The sequence below is a fragment of the Parathielavia appendiculata genome, assembly GCF_033297405.1.
Source record: "Parathielavia appendiculata strain CBS 731.68 unplaced genomic scaffold N657scaffold_1, whole genome shotgun sequence".
Taxonomy (NCBI): domain Eukaryota; kingdom Fungi; phylum Ascomycota; class Sordariomycetes; order Sordariales; family Chaetomiaceae; genus Parathielavia; species Parathielavia appendiculata.
Genome location: NW_026944220.1, coordinates 4,859,325 through 4,879,382, shown reverse-complemented (window position 1 = coordinate 4,879,382; position 20,058 = coordinate 4,859,325). Strand labels below are relative to the sequence as shown.

General features: G+C 54.8%; 9 protein-coding genes across 9 annotated transcripts; 2 read left to right on the top strand and 7 right to left on the bottom strand.

Moving 5' to 3' along the window:
- Nucleotides 1-1,015: 1,015 nt before the first annotated feature.
- On the bottom strand, nucleotides 1,016-1,853 carry N657DRAFT_697880 (uncharacterized protein). Its single transcript, XM_062797330.1, has one exon. The coding sequence runs from the start codon at nucleotides 1,498-1,500 to the stop codon at nucleotides 1,162-1,164; it is 339 nt and encodes a 112-aa protein (XP_062653556.1). The 5' UTR covers nucleotides 1,501-1,853; the 3' UTR covers nucleotides 1,016-1,161.
- A 751-nt stretch (nucleotides 1,854-2,604) lies between these two features.
- On the bottom strand, nucleotides 2,605-3,668 carry N657DRAFT_661015 (glycoside hydrolase family 16 protein; the record flags this gene model as incomplete). The annotated part of the gene is made up of 2 exons (XM_062795075.1): nucleotides 3,103-3,668; nucleotides 2,605-3,040 (listed from the first exon to the last, which is right to left on the bottom strand). The coding sequence occupies exons 1-2, from the start codon at nucleotides 3,552-3,554 to the stop codon at nucleotides 2,605-2,607; spliced, it is 888 nt and encodes a 295-aa protein (XP_062653555.1). The 5' UTR covers nucleotides 3,555-3,668.
- A 3,521-nt stretch (nucleotides 3,669-7,189) lies between these two features.
- N657DRAFT_640456 (uncharacterized protein) lies at nucleotides 7,190-8,358 on the top strand. The gene has a single exon (XM_062791971.1). It carries the CDS (start codon nucleotides 7,256-7,258, stop codon nucleotides 8,321-8,323), a length of 1,068 nt encoding a protein of 355 aa, XP_062653554.1. The 5' UTR covers nucleotides 7,190-7,255; the 3' UTR covers nucleotides 8,324-8,358.
- Nucleotides 8,359-8,730: 372 nt separating this feature from the next.
- On the bottom strand, nucleotides 8,731-10,428 carry N657DRAFT_687040 (uncharacterized protein; the record flags this gene model as incomplete). The annotated part of the gene is made up of 3 exons (XM_062796863.1): nucleotides 8,731-9,224; nucleotides 9,356-9,573; nucleotides 10,281-10,428. 3 exons carry the CDS (start codon nucleotides 10,426-10,428, stop codon nucleotides 9,054-9,056), a joined length of 537 nt encoding a protein of 178 aa, XP_062653553.1. The 3' UTR covers nucleotides 8,731-9,053.
- A 1,071-nt stretch (nucleotides 10,429-11,499) lies between these two features.
- N657DRAFT_653067 (uncharacterized protein) lies at nucleotides 11,500-12,811 on the top strand (the record flags this gene model as incomplete). Its single annotated transcript, XM_062794364.1, has 2 exons — nucleotides 11,500-11,584; nucleotides 11,652-12,811. 2 exons carry the CDS (start codon nucleotides 11,500-11,502, stop codon nucleotides 12,809-12,811), a joined length of 1,245 nt encoding a protein of 414 aa, XP_062653552.1.
- A 141-nt stretch (nucleotides 12,812-12,952) lies between these two features.
- Nucleotides 12,953-14,601, bottom strand: N657DRAFT_640454 (PAP2-domain-containing protein). Its single transcript, XM_062791970.1, has one exon. It carries the CDS (start codon nucleotides 14,311-14,313, stop codon nucleotides 13,174-13,176), a length of 1,140 nt encoding a protein of 379 aa, XP_062653551.1. The 5' UTR covers nucleotides 14,314-14,601; the 3' UTR covers nucleotides 12,953-13,173.
- A 542-nt stretch (nucleotides 14,602-15,143) lies between these two features.
- On the bottom strand, nucleotides 15,144-16,267 carry N657DRAFT_668666 (NAD(P)-binding protein; the record flags this gene model as incomplete). The annotated part of the gene is made up of 4 exons (XM_062795455.1): nucleotides 15,144-15,534; nucleotides 15,594-15,959; nucleotides 16,010-16,129; nucleotides 16,191-16,267. 4 exons carry the CDS (start codon nucleotides 16,265-16,267, stop codon nucleotides 15,198-15,200), a joined length of 900 nt encoding a protein of 299 aa, XP_062653550.1. The 3' UTR covers nucleotides 15,144-15,197.
- A 532-nt stretch (nucleotides 16,268-16,799) lies between these two features.
- Nucleotides 16,800-17,876, bottom strand: N657DRAFT_697845 (uncharacterized protein; the record flags this gene model as incomplete). Its single annotated transcript, XM_062797329.1, has 4 exons — nucleotides 16,800-17,477; nucleotides 17,537-17,609; nucleotides 17,673-17,753; nucleotides 17,830-17,876. 4 exons carry the CDS (start codon nucleotides 17,874-17,876, stop codon nucleotides 17,115-17,117), a joined length of 564 nt encoding a protein of 187 aa, XP_062653549.1. The 3' UTR covers nucleotides 16,800-17,114.
- Nucleotides 17,877-19,694: 1,818 nt separating this feature from the next.
- N657DRAFT_653064 (ribosomal protein S21e) lies at nucleotides 19,695-20,023 on the bottom strand (the record flags this gene model as incomplete). The annotated part of the gene is made up of 2 exons (XM_062794363.1): nucleotides 19,695-19,926; nucleotides 19,992-20,023. The coding sequence occupies 2 exons, from the start codon at nucleotides 20,021-20,023 to the stop codon at nucleotides 19,695-19,697; spliced, it is 264 nt and encodes an 87-aa protein (XP_062653548.1).
- Nucleotides 20,024-20,058: the final 35 nt, after the last annotated feature.

The following is a 20,058-nucleotide window of genomic DNA, read 5'->3' as shown; positions in this document are numbered from 1 at the left end:
CGGCTGCGCGGAGCTGCAACCCCTTGGAATCGAGAAAACAGGTCGCAAAGGTACTGCATCTCGATTTTTGCGATGCCCGGCTGCCCGCGCGGGCGGCCCCCGGTGTTTGTTCACCGGGAAGGTCTAGTACATGGTCACTCGTTCTGGAGGACTCTGGGGGTTCTCCAGTGAGCAACTCAAGTGCAAGATTGTCAGTATCCGTGGACATTACTTGTTGTGAACCTTTTGGCTTCACCGAACCTCACCCTGTTGTCAAGTTATAACCTTCAGGAGTCCCTTTCAGAAGTTGGGGCTTGAGATTCGCCACATCAGGGGACGTGTTTTTTCCAATTGCACGATATCCTTCTTCCACGAGGTATGCTCGCTAGCTCGGTAAATGGCAGTGAGATGCCGGCGCCGAATGAAGAATTGTTTGTTTCTATAACGTGTACGATAAACGAGTGAACAACTTTCTTCCAGACTATAACAACTATCCTTAATTGCAATGTAACAACATCAATAACCAACTACAATTACATCAGAAACATATGAATCAGATGCTTCTGTAGCCTCCTGGCAGGTGCGAGCATCATGTCCGGGACTGCCGCACACACCACAGCACCGAACCTTCGTACGCGCCTCCCCTGCACCACTACCCTTAAGCTGCATTTCTTGTACTCGCTCTCCACCCACCGCCCCCTGGCCTAGTATATCCTGTGCATCCTATACAGCAAGTGACTCTCCAAGCTGCACATGTGTTTTCTTAGCTCTCCGGCGCTTGCTTAGTGCCTCATTAGCCTTGTGGAGTGAAGAGACCTCTGATCGAAGAAGAGTCACCTGGTGCATCACAGCCGTTATACTCTTAGCAAGTTGGTTCACAGCAGCCAGCATCGAAGTCGGAGAGCTGTTTTGATGGTTGACAATACGAGTCTTGATAAACGTTGACTGCGACTCGGTTTCGCGGGGTTGTATAGTGTCTGGAACACCCAAAGGCTGTCGGGTGGCATCCCGTGAGGTCAGGGGTATTGGCGTACGAAGCTTGACATCCAACTTAGAAAGCACCCTTTTGGATCGAATAGCGCAAGGCCGGCCCCTGCAAAGCCACCCTGTACGATCTTCTCCGTCATAGAGGCAAAGAAGGCCTCGCGAAAAGCATAGAGGAACTCGAGCTTGCTTACATGGTTAATATAGGCGTATATCAAGTCCTTGATCTGGCGACCGTACGTCTGCTTCGGTAGCCCAAAGCAGCCTACATCGAGTGGCTGAAGGAGGTGGGAAGAATTGTAACGGTCCCAGGAGTATATTGCAACTAGCTGGTGACGACTCTACGAGTTTGTCTCGAATGGAGAGAGAAGAAGAAAAAGAGTGAAAGACTATGCAAGATATCTGCCGTCTTATACCTCCACATCCTTGGCTTGTGCGCTGATATCGAACAAGATAGAAGTCCACCGAATCTCGAGTGTTGGCCGAGTTTTTGCCGAGGCCTTCACGGGCCCAGCCCGTTACAGAATGCAGAGGCATACAGAGCGTGATGATGTTGAAGTGCTTGATCCAATCTAGACCTACTACATTAGTAGTCCACACATTGTCGGTGGTTGCGATGCGCCAGTCGGCCGGGAGGTTGCGCTCGGTATACCAGTTGGCGAGGCTGTACTTCGCGGCCAAGATGATGAAGGGGGGAATGGCCCAGCCGAGGGCATTAACTCCCTGGATAACCGTTGCCCATCCGCGGTTACCAGGCTGGGCTAGCTTGCCTTGCTCAGGCCGTCCGAGGTCGTGACTACCATACCCGCGAAGATGATGCCCATTATAAACCCAGTCACGTCGAAGTTATAGATGTCGTCAATCACAATACCGTAGTTGGCTAGTGTGTTCCGCACAAGTGCTAACCACTCGCCAATGACCTTTGGATCCTCGCAACTTGGCCCTCTGATAGTCGTATCTACGCGTAACGCGTTCGAAGCTTCGGCTGGCGTTTGACGAAGTTATGTGCCCAGCGCTTGTCGACAGGGAGCACGTCGCGTTCACGTAGCAGTAGGTTGGCCATATCTTCCACACCACGCAGCCTTGGTGGAAAACCTCGCGTAACTAGCTCAATTGCATATTGAACAATAGCCTCCTCTTCTGATTGTGTGAGCTTTTTGGAATTAAGCGTAGTATCGCGTCGCGCAGGCCGGCCCGCGCGTCGTCGGGTTAAGGTTATACGGTTAACATTGTAGATCTTGGCTGCAGTTGAAACGCTCAGGATTTTGTCGTTTTGGAGAGCCTGGAAGGCTAAGATTACCCTGCCTTCATCAAAAATAGCGGGCATGTTAAATGGTAAAAAAAGGTTGGTGTTGAGGAGAGAGGTGGCGTGTCGCGTTTAAAAATTGTTCACTCGCTTATGATGATCACTCGCTTATAATACACGTTATGATGATGTGATGCCTGAGCAGATAAATAACAAACCAACAAGTACCTCATTACATGCAAAAAGAAGTACAAAAAGGGACACCCGAAGATGGGATCTCACCTCCCCTTACCAACAGCCTCTCTCCCCCTTTTCATCCACCCCTTTCCCCCTCAATCCAGAACTAGCCCCTAAAAGCACCATCACAGGCAGGAATGATGTCGTGCATGCGCCGCTTAGTTGTTGTACACGGCAATGTACTCGGCCTCGAGGACGCCGCCCGAGGTGGTCGTGGGCAGGGGCGTGGTATTGCCGTAGTTCTTGTTGGGAAAGGCGCCGCCGATGGCGAGGTTGAGCAGGATGAAGTGAGGTTTGTGGACGGCCTGGGCCCAGGTGTCGGGGGGGAGGTCGGTGGAGACGATCTGGTGGAAGAGGATGCCGTCGACGAACCAGCGGATGGCCTCGAGCTGCTGCTGCGTCCGGTCGACCTCGAACGTGTAGGTGTGCAAGTTGCCCTGGCAGGGGGCGCCTGGGCACTCGCGGCTGTTGGGACGGCCGTCCGTCTCGAAGCAGGGCCCGCCCGGGTTGGCGCCGCAGTGCAGGACTCCCCACACCCTGTTGATGCCGTTGACGTTCTCCATGATGTCGAACTCGCCAATGCCGGGCCAGTTCCTGCAGCAAACAGCAAGTCAGTGATGATTCCACGCCTGTCGGGGGGAGAGGCTAAAATCTACCAGTATTGTCCCCTGTAGGCAGCTCCTAAAGTCCAGAAAGCAGGCCAGTAGCCGATGGGCTGCGGAACCGCAGGCAGGTTCAGGCTGGCCTCGATGCGCATCTTGCCGCCCTTGCGGCAGACAAAGTCGGCTCGCTGGGACTCGATACGGGCTGAGGTCCAGCCGCCGTGGCTCTCCCGGATGGCGATGATTTGGAGGCGGCCGTTTCCGTTGAGGCGCAGGTTGTTGGTGCTGCTGGTGTAGGCTTGAATCTCACCGGTGCCCCAGTTGGCCGGTCCGCCCGGGTAGCTGTGACCCGTATCGATGATCCAATGGGCCGGGCTGGGGAGACTGCCGGCGTTGCCCGTAAAGTCCTCGCCCCATGTTAGGTTGAAGCCCGGGATGGACGGAATGGCGCCCAGAACCAGCGGAAGGCCCAGCGCAAGGCCACTCAGGATGTTACGGAAACCCATTTCTCGGTCCTGTCCTGTTCTTGCTGGTCATTAAGTCTGGACATTATCTTCGAAGGATGCCCTGGTTCAGTCGGGGAGCTTACGTCGCGTTCAAAGTCCTAAGCACTTACAGCCTTTGTGAGCTAGCTTCAAAATTTCGCTTGATGGATTGCCTGCAGATTAGGTTGTCAGAGTGTTGGACATGGTGCCAAAGGCTCTCCGATATATACTCGATTCCAGTCATGTCAAGCAGACGAAGCTCTCGGTCGTGATACGCAGGGATCTCAACCCCGTCTCCAAGTTCCTCTCCAGTGTACACCGATGTGATGCCGCCCCGGGCCTATTCAAACGGCCCGTTTGGCAAAAGGCGCCGTCTTGGATGTCACGCATGAAGTGAGTCAAGCCGTTGAGGTCGCCGCCAAGATCAGGCTCATACTTGGCCTGTGGTGACGGGTCATGGTCCACGGAGTACCCCGGGTTTCCAGACGTTGGCTGTTACGGCTTATTTATTATCCACGTATAGCAGCTCATCGATGATGTCAACGAGTTCCTCTAGAGTCCGTTTGATCCTATCTTTATTCCTTGGTGAACAAGAGTGGTTGGGCTACAGGTAATAAGCCCTGGCAGGGTGATTGGGAGTTGTGATGCAACAGAACCCTACAACAATCGGATCACTTCACTTGTCCTCCTTTGCATGTTGGATCGAAACACTGCCGTATTATAACAATCTGTGGTGGGGTGGGGACGACTGAAAAGCTGCCTTTTAGGGGACGAATCCTATGAAGTGATCAGAAATACCCCTTAATCACCTTATGGTACAGGTTATGCCTCGTGTGCAAATACTCGGTGACCTTTCTATAGGATCAAATGAATCCGCTGAAGAAAAAACACGATGGGTAGCCCACTTCTGCCCAACTTCACCGTGGACGAATTGTGGTGTTTCTGTCCAGATAATTGCCTACGGCACTTAGGTCAGCTCCCGGAGCCCCGATCTCGAACTTCTCCTACATCGGGAAACCTGGGTCCGTGGTCCCTATCCGGAGAACAGGGGCCTTGATATTACGTTCCCGCTCGGCGGAACCCCTTCTTCTAGACATGTAATGCGGACGGGAATGTAGGTACCGTATATAGGTAGTGAGCATGGTTGGAACCGTGGAAGGGCTGTACCCCAGGTTCCTAAGCAAGGCTTACCGTTTACTCTTCAAGGAAGTGGTGTGCTAGGGACTCGAAGATATCCCGGTAACCAAATAAAGTCGAGACAGGAGTGTGACGAGATCACAGTCAACCGGTAGTTTGGCTACCTTTTGAATCGGCCCGGCTTGGATGCCAAGGCGGTCCCTGCCTAGGAGAGAATGCCAGAATCGAAGTATCCCACACCCCTGCCAAGTCGCGAGTGGTATCGCATGAACGATGTTTGTGATCAGCCGCAGCTGTCACCTGTATCCACAGTTATACACAGTAGTCGGAGTTAGTCGGTCAGATCTCATCCAACCTACTTCGATATCCTCACTTCCTCCAAGGCGCTAAGAGCCAGCTGCTGTCCATTTTTTGTACTCACAGTGGGGTAGCTGAAGGCGACTACGGCCCCGGAACACCTCGCACTCCAAAAAGGGCACGCACCAAAGACGCCGTCACGCCGAGCAGCCGACGCAAGCCCGGCAGCAAACCCGCAACGCCATCCTCCCACCGCCGCATCCTCGTCAAAAAGCACCTCGAATTCACACCGCTCGCCACCCGCGTCCTCTCCCCCCAGCACATCCTCTCCTCCCCCGTCTGGCCGCCGGTTTGAACGAGGCAGAAAAAAGGCAAAACCGGCCCACTATTTACCATCTCTGGGCAATGCAACGACGAACTTCACACCAGTACATCGCCAGAGGGCCGGAGAGGGAAGGGTTTGACATGCTGGGCGCTTCCCAAAGCCGGGCCGCAGGGTCATTGTTCCCAAGCTCAGACAAGGAAACAGATCAGACCGAGGACGAGACCCTTGACATCGAGAACTGGGGTACTATCAAGGTATCTTTCTTTCACATGAGGCGAACCAGGCCTTGGTCCCGGCCCGGGTTTCGGTCCGCCCGGAGCCATGCCGAGACAGGGATCACAGAGGGTGCATTGCATGGCACGACAGTGGATTGTGTGACGACGTGCATAGCACCGGAGACACTAGCTCCGCGAAGTTCCGCAAAAGTATGGCTTACAAGGCTTGTAGGCATCACTCCGTGGCCTCCACAGGTCCACGCTATTGGCCCGACAACGTCTAAGTTACCGTGATCCCTGCCAACGGCCCTTCGTTGTCTTTGAGTTCAGGTGCCGGACCAGAGGTAATAGATCACGCCCTTGATGATTCACTACCTTTCTAAGGCATTGCCTCATCAGCAACATGAACTAGATGGCTTGGTCAAAGAAAGCATCGCCCTCCGCCCCAGTCTGGAAGCCAAGGACTTGGGTCAGAAAGTGACGGCCGAGATATATGGGCATATAAGTGATGACCAGGTACGAGATTTGTTGTTTTTCTTCATGAAGCGGGAAAAGGTACACGCCATCCCAAGACACCATCTTAACGTTCATGAAACATATCATGGATGTGGCCCACGCTTACACTGGCATTCACAGCAACAAGCAGCCATCATGGACGGCAATGTGCTTGAGCAGCAGCAGCACTCGCCTTCTCCTTCCTCCGATCAGTACCAAGGCTCAGCCTCACTTCAGGCAGGGGAAAAGACAATGATCGAGCGAGGGGTCAAACTCGAGCCCGGCGCTGGCCCTACGCGTGGAAACGTTATCACATCCCGACCGCCTGTCAAACCGCGAACCGGAAGCTCACGCCCTAATTTAATGCGAGCCAGGTGGTGGGTACCAGGCGCGTAGGATTAATCCGCGCACCCGACCGCTTCTCACACAGGACCAGAGACGTGTAGCCCCCCCCCCCCGGGATTAAACAGGAACCTGAGGACAACCGTGGTATTGAATCTGGGGGTGTTACTACTCGCCGCAGAATCAGAAGGGAGACATCTGTCATCGATGAATGAGGCCTAGCTCATGGCTCGACATCGAACATGGCACAGAACTCTCGAAGGACGATCATCTTGAAGTGATTCTGCCGAATAACTGAGCAGTTTCACGTTCTGGGTATCCCTGTGTTTCTGGTGGCCGTGGACTATTGGCAAGGTATAGTGAAGTGAGGCCTAACTCTGTCGTCCTTGTGAGACATCGTTGATATATTTCTTGGCAGAAATTGAACAATGAAGGGCGCCTGTCAGTTTCCCTTCTACCTCACCTCCCTGATGTGATGAGCTTGTTAGTTGGTTGCGTGCAAAGGATGGACGCGCCAGCCGACCTCTAAGGTAACTTCGAGTTGCTTTCAACAGTAGGTATTCCAATCAAGACGAAGTCTTCAAGGTTCGAGAATTGTATGGCATGAAGGCCTTGAGACGGATTGGGACTGGACTGCAGGGCATATTCCATACCACTCCCGTCGCCATTTTGGCCCCCAACCTCCACGCATAAAAAGCTGGATGGGATGCAAGTCCCTGGTACCTTAGTACAGTACCAACACCAGGGTGGCTTAGCCGCGCGACCAGGGTTTCGACCAGAAGAGTCATTGGTCGATAGCCGACGGCGTCCATATTTAACCTAGGAATAAAGTTTCGTGCTGAGACCTTTCCGCCCAACCCAAATTTGCTCCTCGCAAACTGAGGAAAACATCAACGGCAGGACCCAGTACGATGAGATCGAGCGTCCTGGCTCTCTTTGTTTTCGGGGCCCTTGCCCGCTCGGCCTGGGCCACCGCCTTCCGAGAGTGGTACCCCGAGTATGCGCCCATCCTCCAGAACACGCTCGAGACGGTGTGCGCGGCCGAGTACCATGCCTGGGCGGCGGGCTTGCCGGCGCCCCCGGACAGTTACGCAGCCAACGGCACGACCTCGGCTGGGCAAGCCGTGGTGCAATGCATCCTCTCGACCACGTCCGAGTTCATGAAGTCCAACATGGCCTCCGCCGCCGTGCTCCTCGGCATCATGCCCTTTGCCCTGTCGGTGCTCGGATCCAGCAGCGAGGAAAGCGCGCTGCTGTATGTCATTGCGCGCCGGCCCCTCCTGACGACATTACTGCTGGCGGGCGCTCCCGTCGTGGTCGCGCTGCGGCCGTTTGAGTACAAGGACCCCGTCGGCATTCTCCGGGCGCGCGAGGGCCGATTCTACAGCTTCAAGCTCGGGCCCGACTGGTTCGTCCTCCTGCTCGAGTACACGGTGGCTCTCGCGTCGGTCGCCAACGTAGTGCACGTCACGTACGGGCTCAGCGTCGGCGTGACGACCATCATCATGCCCGACGCGAGCTACCTGCCGGGCCTGTGGGCGGTCACGGGCATCGTGGTCCACGTCATCGGCGCGCTGTGCCTCAAGTCGCGGCTGAAGCTGTTGACGCCTCGCGACGAGCCCATCGTCAACGCGGAGTTCATCCTCTCGGCCAAGAAGAACATCACCGTCGAGACGATCCCCGAGAACAAGGTCTTTCTGGCGCTGTCCTGGCTCACGTCGGTCACGACGACGTTCCACGTCATCTTCGGCACCCTGGCCTTCTCGAGCATGCAATTCATCTCGGTGCGGGATGCTTTTGGCGTCATCGGCCGCTTCACCGCCTCCGTCACCATCTGCCGCGTGGTGCTCATGTACGAACTCTCAGGGCTCCGATCATCAGTCGACGACGGGACGCAGGAGGCTCGACGGGACGGCGATGGCCAGGATCCCACCGATAGTGTGAAATACGGGCAGCGCATCTTTACATTTTCGCCATGAGTGGGCAAATATGTGTTACGGGCGGCATGGAGAGGGTAAGCATGCATTGTCGATGGTGGAGAGCCCAGTTGAGCAGAAGTTTCGCGCGGTGTTGGAGTTTCTAGGTTTGGAAGAGACTTGGCAGGCAAGCAGTCCTTCGCCTCAAATTAACGTCAAATTACCTACATGATTGAGCTGGTCTTAACTTCACCGGAGCACGGTACCATCCCTTGGGCTCCAACTACTAACCCAGAACACCACGAGAAGGTGCCAGCCAGCTAATCGTCCTGGATCAGCCAGAACTGTCTGGCTGATGCCTCCACCCAGGACACTTGCCCAAGGCTTCACAGACTGCCGCGATTGTGCTGACATTGCTGGTGGTGGTGGCACTGTGGTTCGCTGTTGTTCTTGCTGTTGTTGCTGCTGTTGCTGATAGTGATGCTGTGAACATTGGTGTGAGAAGAGAAAGAGGGGGAGATGACAAGGACGGGAGGGGACGGGCCCTAGTAATGCACACGAGAGATGGCCAGAACGCCGCGCTTACCATGGTCAGCGGAAAGCACACTGTTCCATCTGAGCTAAGTATTATCTTCCTCTTCCTTCCTCCAGGATTTGCCCAGCGATTCGGGGGCGATCACTGGACACGGCAAGGCCACACGATAGATGGCGTCGCCGTGAGACCCAATGACGCTTTGAACCTGTTGCTTGTGGCCCGCAGCGGACATGGACGACTCTCCAAGGCCACGCTTTCCTACACCTCCACCGCTTGAGGGCTGAGGTCCATCTCCAAAGTACCGCGCCAGGTGACATAGGCGTAGTTTCGGTCCGTGTGGTAGATGAAAGCACACGCGTTCCCGTGCCAGCCATCCCAGATCGCCAGACTCCGCAGCCTGGGCGTCCGCGGCGCCGTCATGCCGGCTCCCTAGAGCAAGGCATCGATTTCCCCCTGACGTATCCCCCCGTGGTAAAGGAGTTGCGACGTAAGCGCGAGGGACTCAGGCATGACTAACTCCAGGACGGCTGGCAAGCGCCAAAGAAATCTTCTGCCTTCACCATGTACGACACCGAGAATTGTTCAAGGTCGCGGCTTTTGGAGGCAAAGTCCGCGCCTATTCCCGGATCCACGACACGGGCAGCCTCCTGCGTCCGCATGGATATGGGGTTCTGGTTCCGGTCTTCCACTAGTACCGCAGTAAGACTGCCGCTGAAATCCTCAATGACTGAGACCTTCTTGAGAGTTGTGGGAAGATTTACGACCAAGAGTGGGAAACCTACAAATAGAGATTAGAGATGGAACGAGTGAAGGAAGGGGTGACAAGGTGCCTGTTTAACGTCTTACCGTGGTCATACCAATCCCTGAACCTGTTTTCCTATTCCCTCCACGGCTCGTAATCCAGGTGCTTATAGCACCCAGCTTCTCCAATAGGTGAATAAGGGAACCAGGGTCAAACGAGCGCCCTAGGCACCTGCGTAAAATGAGGCGCGTGATGCTACTAACTTGGGGAATCTTTGGGAAGGCCAGATGATTCCTCGAAAGGAGCCTTGGATGGCCGTCGCAGTAGGTGGGGCCACCCATTTATTGGCCGTTGATCCAGCCGTGAACCTGATCGTCCGACTTGCCGTTGCCATTATTGCCATCGGTATCAGACGTGAAATGGTAGTTCTTGAACCGGTGTTCTGTATCACTGGGAGAATAGGCGTCGAGCTCTAACGTAAACACCGTTTGGAAGGCCGTTGTTTGCTGCATGTTGCTGCCGCGCTAACTCCCAGGTGCCGAGGATCCGTGATAGCTTCCAGATCCCGCGGCTAATAGACAAGTTCTCTTGATTTATCCTACGCATTGACGCGTTGTTCTTGCAATGCTGGCACGAGTGCCTCGGTAGCTCGATTTCCAGATGGATATGATGAATGAGGTGCCGCTGCCGAACAGTTACACGTTTGAAGTCCTCGAGGCAAGACGGTCGTAACTTGAGCCGACGAAAGTCTTCCTTCGCGATTACGAGTTGCCACTCCTTCTTGACAGAGGCCAACGAAGCCCGGCCGGCGCGCTTCTGCTGTGCAACCTCCTTCAGAATTTTGTGGCGGATCTCGGGGGACAGGGATGCCCAGGGGCGGGATTTAGTCATCGTTGTGGCTCGAATCATCATTCCATGGCGTCGTCTGGGAACGCGGTAATTATCCGTCCGCCATAGTGGAAAGGAAGCGACCGAAGGCTGGAGGACTGCTGGGTGGTATAAACGTAGGTCCTATGGTAACAGGGGTTTAGTAACCATCAGACACAAATATGTGAGGGAGGATTAAGGGGAGCCGGCTGAACCTGGTCACTTGGTAAGTTTAACACCATGGTTTCCGATCACCACAGATTCCGACCAGGATGCAAAACAGGGGGAACCAAACCATCACCATTTTGATCAACACCACCACTATTGCCCTCTTAATGCTACCATAATGCAAGGTGCTTGCGAACAAGGTATTTCGACCTCGCTCTCTTCAGATGTATGCTTTTTAACATGGCTAACTTCAATCTAAGGCTCTATAGATGTATTCTATATTAGCAAGTAACTTATTTAGATTGACTTAGCGTTACATCATTATTCTGGATCTGAAGCTTGAATAGTAGGACGACAGCTTCTGGTCTTCGTTGTGGAAGTGACTGCAGTGGTTGAATGTTGGAATGACTTCCACGTTAATGACTGCAGTGGTGGTTGACACAAGTCGCTCTAATGAACCGTGACATTGACGTTCTGAAGGTGCCCAAAGGAACGGGAAGAAATGCCAGCACGCCACCTGCACCTGCCAGCTGGTAATAACCTGGAAGAATCCAATCTCTCCATTTTCTTAACAGGTGGTGTTCTGCCAGCCGAACTTGAGCGGAAATTCCTTTGCCAGGTTCAAGCACAGTGTTATCCTGCGTGACCCATCGTAATCTGGTCTCGATCCGCGAGTCAAGGTAGAGCTAGCATTCACGGTAGTTAGCGCCGTGGAGTCTAGACTCAATAGTCTGGAAACGAGCGGAGCCCCTACTCCATAGGAACGGAAGGATTTTAGCAATTTGAACCATCAACATCCATAAGAATGATGGCCCTCCCTCGGCTTGGCGGCGCTGTTGAGCGCTGGAAAAACGGGCACCGACTCTTGTCCCTCTTTACAGCCTGAAGATTAGTCATTCGTTAAATATACCTTCGCTCGTTGGCAGAATGAAGATAATCTCTCTCACGTTGGGCCTGGCTGGACTCCATCTGGCAGCGGCCGCTTGCTGCCGCAGCAATCAGTGTCTCAGAGGTCAGAATAGGAAACCTTGGTTGGATGTTGTGGAAGAGGATGGTCACTGACAAGTTTGCATTGGCAGCGATTCTGAATGCCGCTAACGGAATCAAGGAATGCTCCTCACTTCTCACCGTCACAGTGACACCGGATACTGTAACCTTCACTAAGACGGGTGACGTCCCGACGGCATACGAGACACTTGTGGACACGCATGCGGTCACTGTGACCGAGACGACGACGGCATCGATCGAAACCGTTGTGGTCGTCGTCAGCTCGGATGTAACGGCCTCTACTGAGACGCAACTGCAGCTTGTCACCCAGACCGTTGTGACCACCCAGACACACACCCAGACGGTGCAGGTTACGGGAGCAACGATCATCCCCTGGCGCCGACAGGCAGCGAGCGCCGAGTTGTCACCCGCGGTCCCCACCACTCTTCCTCAATGTCCGTCTTGGGACAAGTACGTCTCGGCATGCAAGTGCGCTGGCGTGGTGCCGACCACCGTCACTGCCGATGCACCGTCCATGACCGTGACTGTCGATGCCGCTACCTACACCGCCTCAGTCCTATCCACCGTCACCACCACCGAGACCGTGTTCGATACCGTCACGGCCACTCTTTCAACCACCGAAATGGATATCCAGTCCATCACCGCCACAGCGCTCACAACCTCGACAGTCGTCGTGGACGAGACGGTAACCATTTCGGTCACCCAGACACAGACGACCACGGCGCAGGCCGGCCTAATCACGCAGAATGTCGCCGCCTTCCGCGCCGTCGCCACCGACTACAACGCGTATCCGCTGTACATCTACGCGAACCAACTCAATGGCCTGACGGGCGGCATCTCATGGAACGCCTTGTCCACCAACACACAATCGTCCACTCAGAACAAATACATCTTCACCATCGACGGCGGCGGGCGCCTCCTGTTGGCCTATAACATCCCGCCCTTCACTTACACCTACGCGGTGTACGTTAACACGGCCACGACGGGCAGCCAGTGGCCTCAGTTCGGCGTGTTGAGCAACCTCCAGACGCAGAAAGCCAACGGAGCGCCAATCGACTGGGTGTATGGCGCCGTCGACCCGCTGACAAACCGGCTGTATCTCAAGGCCGCTGGCCGGAAAAACATTCTGTGGTGCGGAGTCCAGTTGTGGATGTCTACCGGCGCGGGGGAGGACATCAACCGTGGCGGATGCACCGTCATGCATCCTACCATCGCTCCGGTTGTCGTTTGAATGGCTCGGCGTGAGCACGGTAGCTAAGATAGGTAGAGGGTGCTTGTTGACAGTTACCAGTCTGACCAAACACACAAAGGGAAGATGATTGGGTCTGGTTGAATATCCAGTGCGGTGAACTCAATAAGTGGCATTTGGTAAGTCATTGCCATTATTAAATCAAGGGATTTGATAAGAACCGGACGGAGATGAGCCTCGTCATAGGTATCGGAAAGTGCTCTTCAGATCAACAACAAGCGCCAACCCAGTTACATTACCATACGTTTGCAACCTTGAACTCCTCCCTGATTTCCAGATACATCGACTCCATACCGCGCACCAGAAAACCCCCACCAAGGCTTCCCAGTCAACCCTGCTTTCCACTAGACCATGTTATCACCACGCGTGTGAGCCGAAGTCATAGGCGGCACATGATGCCCAGCTCCAACACCGTTATGATAACCATTCTGGGGATACCCATTCTTCGCCGAAGCCGCTCCGTCGGCACCGGCAGCACCATATCCCCAGCCAGCACGTCTCGTGAAAGTCGCCCCCTCCAGCTCAGCAGGGCCCCCATAAGGAAACGGCGCCAACCGGTTCAGAGGGATGTGGTTGTACCGCCAGTCCCAGACGGCCGCATAGACCATGCGGTACGACGAAAACGCCATGACGGTTCCGATGATGGCGCCGGCGAGAAGGTCGTACCAATTATGGAACTCATCAATCGTCAGCGCGCCGGCAATCAGGCAGGCGCCAAGGAGGGGCGCGTAAGTGGCCACCAGCTTCCACATGGCCGGGTGGTAGTTGGAGAACACCTTGAGCTTGGCGTTGAGATAGAGATACAGGAACACAAAGCCCGCAAAGGCGGCCGTCGCGTGGCCCGAGGGCATGCTCTCCAGCGAGTCGTTGATCTCATTCGGGTCGCCCGTGCAGATCTCGCGCGTGTAGTAAATGTCCTTGAACCCCTGCGCGTTGTAGCCGGCACCGACCACGCCGGGGGCGTTGCTCGCCAGGCTGATGTCGGGCTTGCAGACGGCCAGGAAATGCGGGCGCAGACCGCCGATTAGCCACTTGATGAAGACCTGGAACACGGCGGCGGTGATAAGCGAATAGAGCAGGCCGATGACGGCGTTGTTGACGTCCCAGAAGCTGCGGATGCGAATCTGCATGAGTAAAATGACGGCGATGGGGACGATAGACGCGAGGAATGCGGCCAGCCAGATGGGGATGATCTCCTTGCGCATGGGATAGGCAAACTCCGGGTAGACGACCTCGCCGTCCTGGAACTGCACGGCGAAAGAACGGGTTGGGGCCGGATCGGCGTTGTACACACCCAGACCAACGGCGCCGAGGGCGGCCATGGTCAGGATGTCGAGCCATGTCGCCTTAAGCCATTGCCCAAAGGGTGGTCGGGTGGCCATGGAGTACGACTCTAGGCCGCGCCGAGCGTGGGCAGCGGAGGCTCCATTGGCGGCGGGCGCCGCGGTTGTGGCGTCACGAGGGCGGCGGTTGAAGAAGCCCATCTTTGGACGTGTTTGAGCAGTGGCTCAGTGAAGGTGCCGTTGGTTTAAAGGGTCGGGTGCCGTGAAAAAAAAAAGTCGGTCTGCTCCTGGACTGTGGAAGAGAAGAAAAGTCAGGTGTTGCGATGAAAACAAGCAGCCTTCTCTTCCTCTTTTCTAAGTTGGCGAACGGATCTGTTTGATTGTCCAAGGGTCGTGTCATTATTTCAGTCCGTCGTGGCTTGACGTCACCCAATTGCTTCCAGTTGGCAACTCTTCCAGGCGACCAGTACCACGGAAGCTTTAACTGGGATATCGCTTCGACAAAGCTCCTGCTGATGCGCCGTTGAATGCCAAGTGACATCACCATGTGAGCGAAGCTTGGCAAACCTTGGCAGGGGAAACTGCCAGGCGGCCGTGTCTCCGATTGGCCAAAGCGCCGAATTTGGAAGAGAGTCTCGAGGCCCCACATCTCTGGCCAGAACAAAACAAACCACAACTGGCTCTTCCCATATGTCCCCGCTCGTCACCAACAACGACAAGCATGGCCTTTGGGATACATCCACTCTCAACGAAGGGCTCGAGACTTTGCAGCGAGGAGAAAAAAGTAATAAATCGAAGGGAAACCACGGGAGAGAGGCAGCAACAGGGAACATGAGCTCATGATCGGCATGGTGTCTAGCTTCTACATCGCTTGTGCACCGCAAGCGGTTATGGGACTGATGGAGTCTCAGGACGAACCGACTGCCTACCATTCTTCCGGTTTCACGCATGGAACCAAGACGTGTTAGGTAAGAATAGGACGCATATCTTCGTCCATGAGCCGAGATTCGCTAAGACAGCGCAACTGATTGCCCCTTTACACAGCTATAGCCTGATTATCCAACCATCATCATCAATCACACCCTCTAATCTCCCAACGGATAAGCATGCAGCACCTGGCCATAATACAGCTCGGCGTCCTTGCTCGCCAGAAACACAAAGCTCGGCGCAATCTCGCTGGGCTGTCCGACGCGGCCGATCTGCGACTTGCCGCCGAACCCTTCCATCTGCTCGGCGGGACGCGAGGCGGGCTGCAGCGGCGTGTGCACCGGCCCGGGCGCGACGGCGTTGACTCGGATGCCCTTGGGCATGAGCTGCTTGGCCAACGCCCGGGTGAACGAGACGATGGCGCCCTTTGTGGCCGCGTAGTCGACCATGCTGGCCGTGCCGCGGAAGGCAACTGTCGAGGTGGTGTTGATGATGCTGGATATGTCCGTTAGTATCACCTGACGGCGAAACAGGGTTCAATGGAGACTACGTACGACCCGCCCTTGTCCATGTGCGGCAGCGCATACTTGGTCATGGCAAACATCTGCAGGATGTTGCTGCGGAAGGTGCTCTCGACATTGTCGAGGTCAATCTCGGCGATGTCGTCGCACATCATCTGCTTGGACGCGTTGTTGACCAGCACGTGGATAGTGCCGAACGCGTCGACGTGCTTCTGCACGGCCTCCTTGCACTTGGCATAGTCCATCAGGTCGCCGGGGATCAGCAGGCACTTCTGGCCCTCCTTCTCGACCATCTTCTTGGTGTCCTCGGCGTCGGGCTGCTCCTCGGGAAGGTAGACGATGCTGACGTCGGCGCCCTCGCGAGCAAAGAGGACCGCGACGGAGCGGCCGATGCCGGAACTGAACTTGTTAGTGTCGGATACACCGAAACGTGTGAGTGTGACGCTTACTCTCCGCCTGTGATCAAAGCCTTGCAGCCTTTGAGCTTGCCGGCCGCGAGGTACTCGTACGCCTGTCCGGCGCCCTCGAGCTTTGTTGACTCGCTGGATGGCTCCATCTTCTTCTCGAGGCTAGATTCAAGAGATTATTAGAGGCAACTCTCATACACCACACCAGTTGAGTATGTCTCACCCAGGCAGGTTCTGATGCTGAGCCTTTTGCGGCACGGGCTCAAAGCTGCCGCCCTTGCTGAAATGAGAGTCGGACATTATGGCGGTGTTGTGTAAGTGGTGTTTGATTAGGTGGTTGTAAGGTAGTTTGACGAGCTTCCAAGTTGTCGGGAGACGATTTTGAATTCGATATGTTCGAAGAGCAGTTGAGAAGAATATTGGGTTCCTAACTCGCCGCTTAACTAGTTAAATTACAAGGTACTTAATGCTTTCATCGGTGGTGACGCACTTGAGCTTTTGAAAGCGCCGGCTCCAAACAACTCCAATGACGTCAACGTACAACGCCCACCTTCCACAAAAAGTTCACCATGATAAAATCGAACATTGAAAGTCTTAAGATTGATTATCATGAACATCATGAACTTGCTGCATGTTTCGATTTCAATGGCGTTTTGCATGCCATCTACTAATGTCCTACAAATAGACCTGTTGTTCTTATCACTCACCGATCCCTGAGTGTACATCCCAAGTAGTGGTACCACCATTCGACTCGTATCAACTCCTCGACTCGAGTCCTGTCCGAAGGGAATAATATGCTCATAGGGTACGTCAAGCCACATATTCAATGTTCCTCAACCCACAAACGGTAGATTTGGACTGCACGAACCAATAGAGAGCCTCGAGAATCGTCCCAACCATGTTGTCGGCTGCTTCAGCCGAGACGTCATCCGACACCAGCTCTGCATCTTAGCAGACATCCCGTATTGTAGCATTCAGCCCATGATATTCCACACCATGTTGGGAAATCAAACAGTCTCCCACGCGTTCGAGGAAGGAATAGCTTTTCGAGCCTTCGAGGGGTCCATTTTCAGCCAGGAAGGTTGCGTCAACGACCTGTGGCGGCACCTGTAGCGGCAAGTTCATCACAGTTCAGGCGGGTCTCCATCTAGACAAGGTCGAGCTGAATCAAAGCGAAGGTACCGACACCAAGGCCATGGAAAAACTGCACAAGATTGATCTTGAATTGGTTAGCGATAAGCCCCTTGTCCTCCAACCGGGAGAACGAGGCCTCCGGAGAATACGGCGGCAGGGAGGCCCTTGGGTACTCGAGCCCGAATTGCGAGGATTGATCGTTGGAGACGGTGGCTAAGTCCGGAGCAGCCTTGGGGTCCTCTTCCTTGACTGCGGCTTTTTCGCCTCCACATTCACGGCGATGTTGCTGAGAGTTTCCGGAGAAATAGGGGCCTTCGGGCGAGGTCGAATGTTGCGTGTTGAGATTGACAGCTGCAATGTGCTGCCGGACTTCGAACTACCGAAAGCCTGCGAAAACTGTCCAGGTCTCTGGGTAAGTTCAACGCGAAAACCCACGTGATGGAGCCTCTGGAAGATGATTCTCTCAACCTCCTTCCAATTGATTTGATTTCGCGGGTTTGGGCCTGGTCTTGGTAACGGTGAAGTCGACCTTGCCCTGTCCGTAGTGCGCTCGGATGTGGTAGCCGTCTACCTGGTGAACCATCGAATTGCCACCGTGACGGCGGCGATTTCGACGTCCCCTTCCTCGGTCCATTGGAGCGTTTCCGGTAACCTGGTCGAACGACTCAGCCTGGCGATTTTTATTCTTGTGATTTTCTTTTTGGCGTGTTTGCGGCGCCGTCACGTACCTGCTTCTTGTCCTCGCCCAGTTCTCCATGACCGCGGGCGGCGCCATAGGCAGCGTTGCGAAACTCGGTTCATGCTCGCTTTGGATGCAGACACCCGGCTCCTTCTTGATGGGATCCGCGCCCGATTGGGCCGCTGGCTGGTGTCGGCAGCCGTCGTTCCGGAGAATCGTGGGTGGTCAGCGAGGATAGTGTAGATGACTGAGAGCGGGCAGCCTCGGCCGCGCATCGATTTTTCTGTCGCCGGAAGTAGAAGGTTGGAGTGGGAGACGGTTTCGGATTGGAGGGTTGAGGGATGAAATGCTGTGGAGAGGTAGGGAAATGGCACAAATTCAAGCCCGACGCGTTGAAGAAAGTGAGGAAGATTGACCGTGTGAGTTGTGCCTTCTGGTGGCAGGCTCTGACCCGTTCCGTGCTTTCGAGGGAAAGAGCCTTCAGGCGGCAAGAAGCCTGAAATAGGAACTCAATATCAAATGAAAAGACCGAGTCCCTGAATGCTGGGCCTTATCCTGACCCCTTTCACCAGCAATTCAGACTTCATCTATGACGCCGGACGGCTGGGCTTTCAATTAATCAAGCGACAATGAACGGGACGAACTGGGCAGGGCTTGCATTGAGATGTTGAAGCTGACAATAAGGAACTTGTACATACCTTAGTGATGTTCTACTGACCTCTTATTCTACCTCCTTACCAAGCTTCTTTCCATCAATTTAAACCGTTCCCGCGTCGGCATTTGATGCCTGGTTGTGTGGACATGACCTGGCACGCCACTCACACTCGGCTGGAGGATATCTGACATCACCGAGGGCTTGTCTGTCGCCTGCAAGCAACATCTTCTGCGAAGCGGTCATACAATATTGGAAGCCAAATCGCAAGGGCTCCTGGCTGTACGTAATTGCACGGCACTACCTAGACAACCCGTTTCTCTTGGCTGACCAGATTGCCACATGGTGCCATGGTAAGGAAGTGAAGCAGCAAAGGTACGGGGTAATAAGAAATCACCTAGGCATTTGCCACACCAGGCGACACATAATGTGTGCACTTTGATTAGTGAAACCACGCGCTAGAAGGAAGCCCGGTTCCATGGCCGTAAAGCGGCACTCGCCATGCACATGACACTGGCTCGAGTACGCCACGAGCAGCTTCGTTCGTCAACGCCAATGAACACCATGCCGCTCTCAACAAGAAAGTGTTGTCCAGAGTGGAGCCTGGATGGGAGGGATGAAGAGAACTGCAGAACACAGTTGGAAATGAACTCGGGGTGCGAGTCAGATGAGCTCTGCCCACCAAGACGGCATGGGTAAGAGCGGGGTTACAATGGTGTCAATAACCGGGGTTCTAGACGAGGCAAGGCCACCATTCTGAGAGACACCAAGTGAATGCGGGAGATGAATCGGGTCTGTAAGGCAATGTCAGACCCGTATCTGTACCATGACGAGCCACTTCGTCGTCAAGGCTTTTTCGAGGCCTGGGCTTGATTTGCGGCACGGGAGCCATCGAGTAGCCCCAACCTCCCCAAATACAGAGGTAGGATTGGGGGAGACTTTTTCTAGCCGGTCGCAGTCACGGAATGGGTGTTGGAACGTCCGAAAATCGAGTGGTGCCAGAAGTGATCACGATGCCAGTGTATTTGTTCCGAGAGACAATGTCCGTTGACGCCACCTAGTTACCGGCAAATATGCATCTCCGAAAAAAGAAGCGCAAGAGCCATTCCCAGCCGTCTTCCGCAGCCATCCGTTTAAGTCATGTCGAGGCGTCGGTCGCGTAGAACGCACATCTGAGTCGAGTCAGCGGCGATCCCAGGGAAAACGATCGAATAGCGACTCAGACGTACCATCCTCCCTTCCCAAGCGCTAGCAGGCGTAATCTACCGCTGGGCGCTCCAGACGTTCTTGAGGAGGCCGTCGCGCTGGGCAAGACGGTTCAGAGCATCGTCGCTCTCGCCCATGGCCCGAACGAAACCCGACAGAGCGTAGATGATGTTCTCGCCCTGAATGGCTCGGCCGTTCTCGTCGACCTTGGCAATGGTAATCTGGCAGGAGCCGTGGTCCTTGGCCTTGATGATTCTGCCCGTCGCAGAGCACTTGCGGGGGACGTAGCTGGAGAAGAGGTTCGTGTCAGCAAAGCCTGGGCGGGCTGAAATCGAGGGTCCTGTCGGGCTTACAGGTCGACAATCTCGCCACGGTCGTTCTCCATGTTTGCGACTTGTTATGAGTGCTGCAGGTGACGGG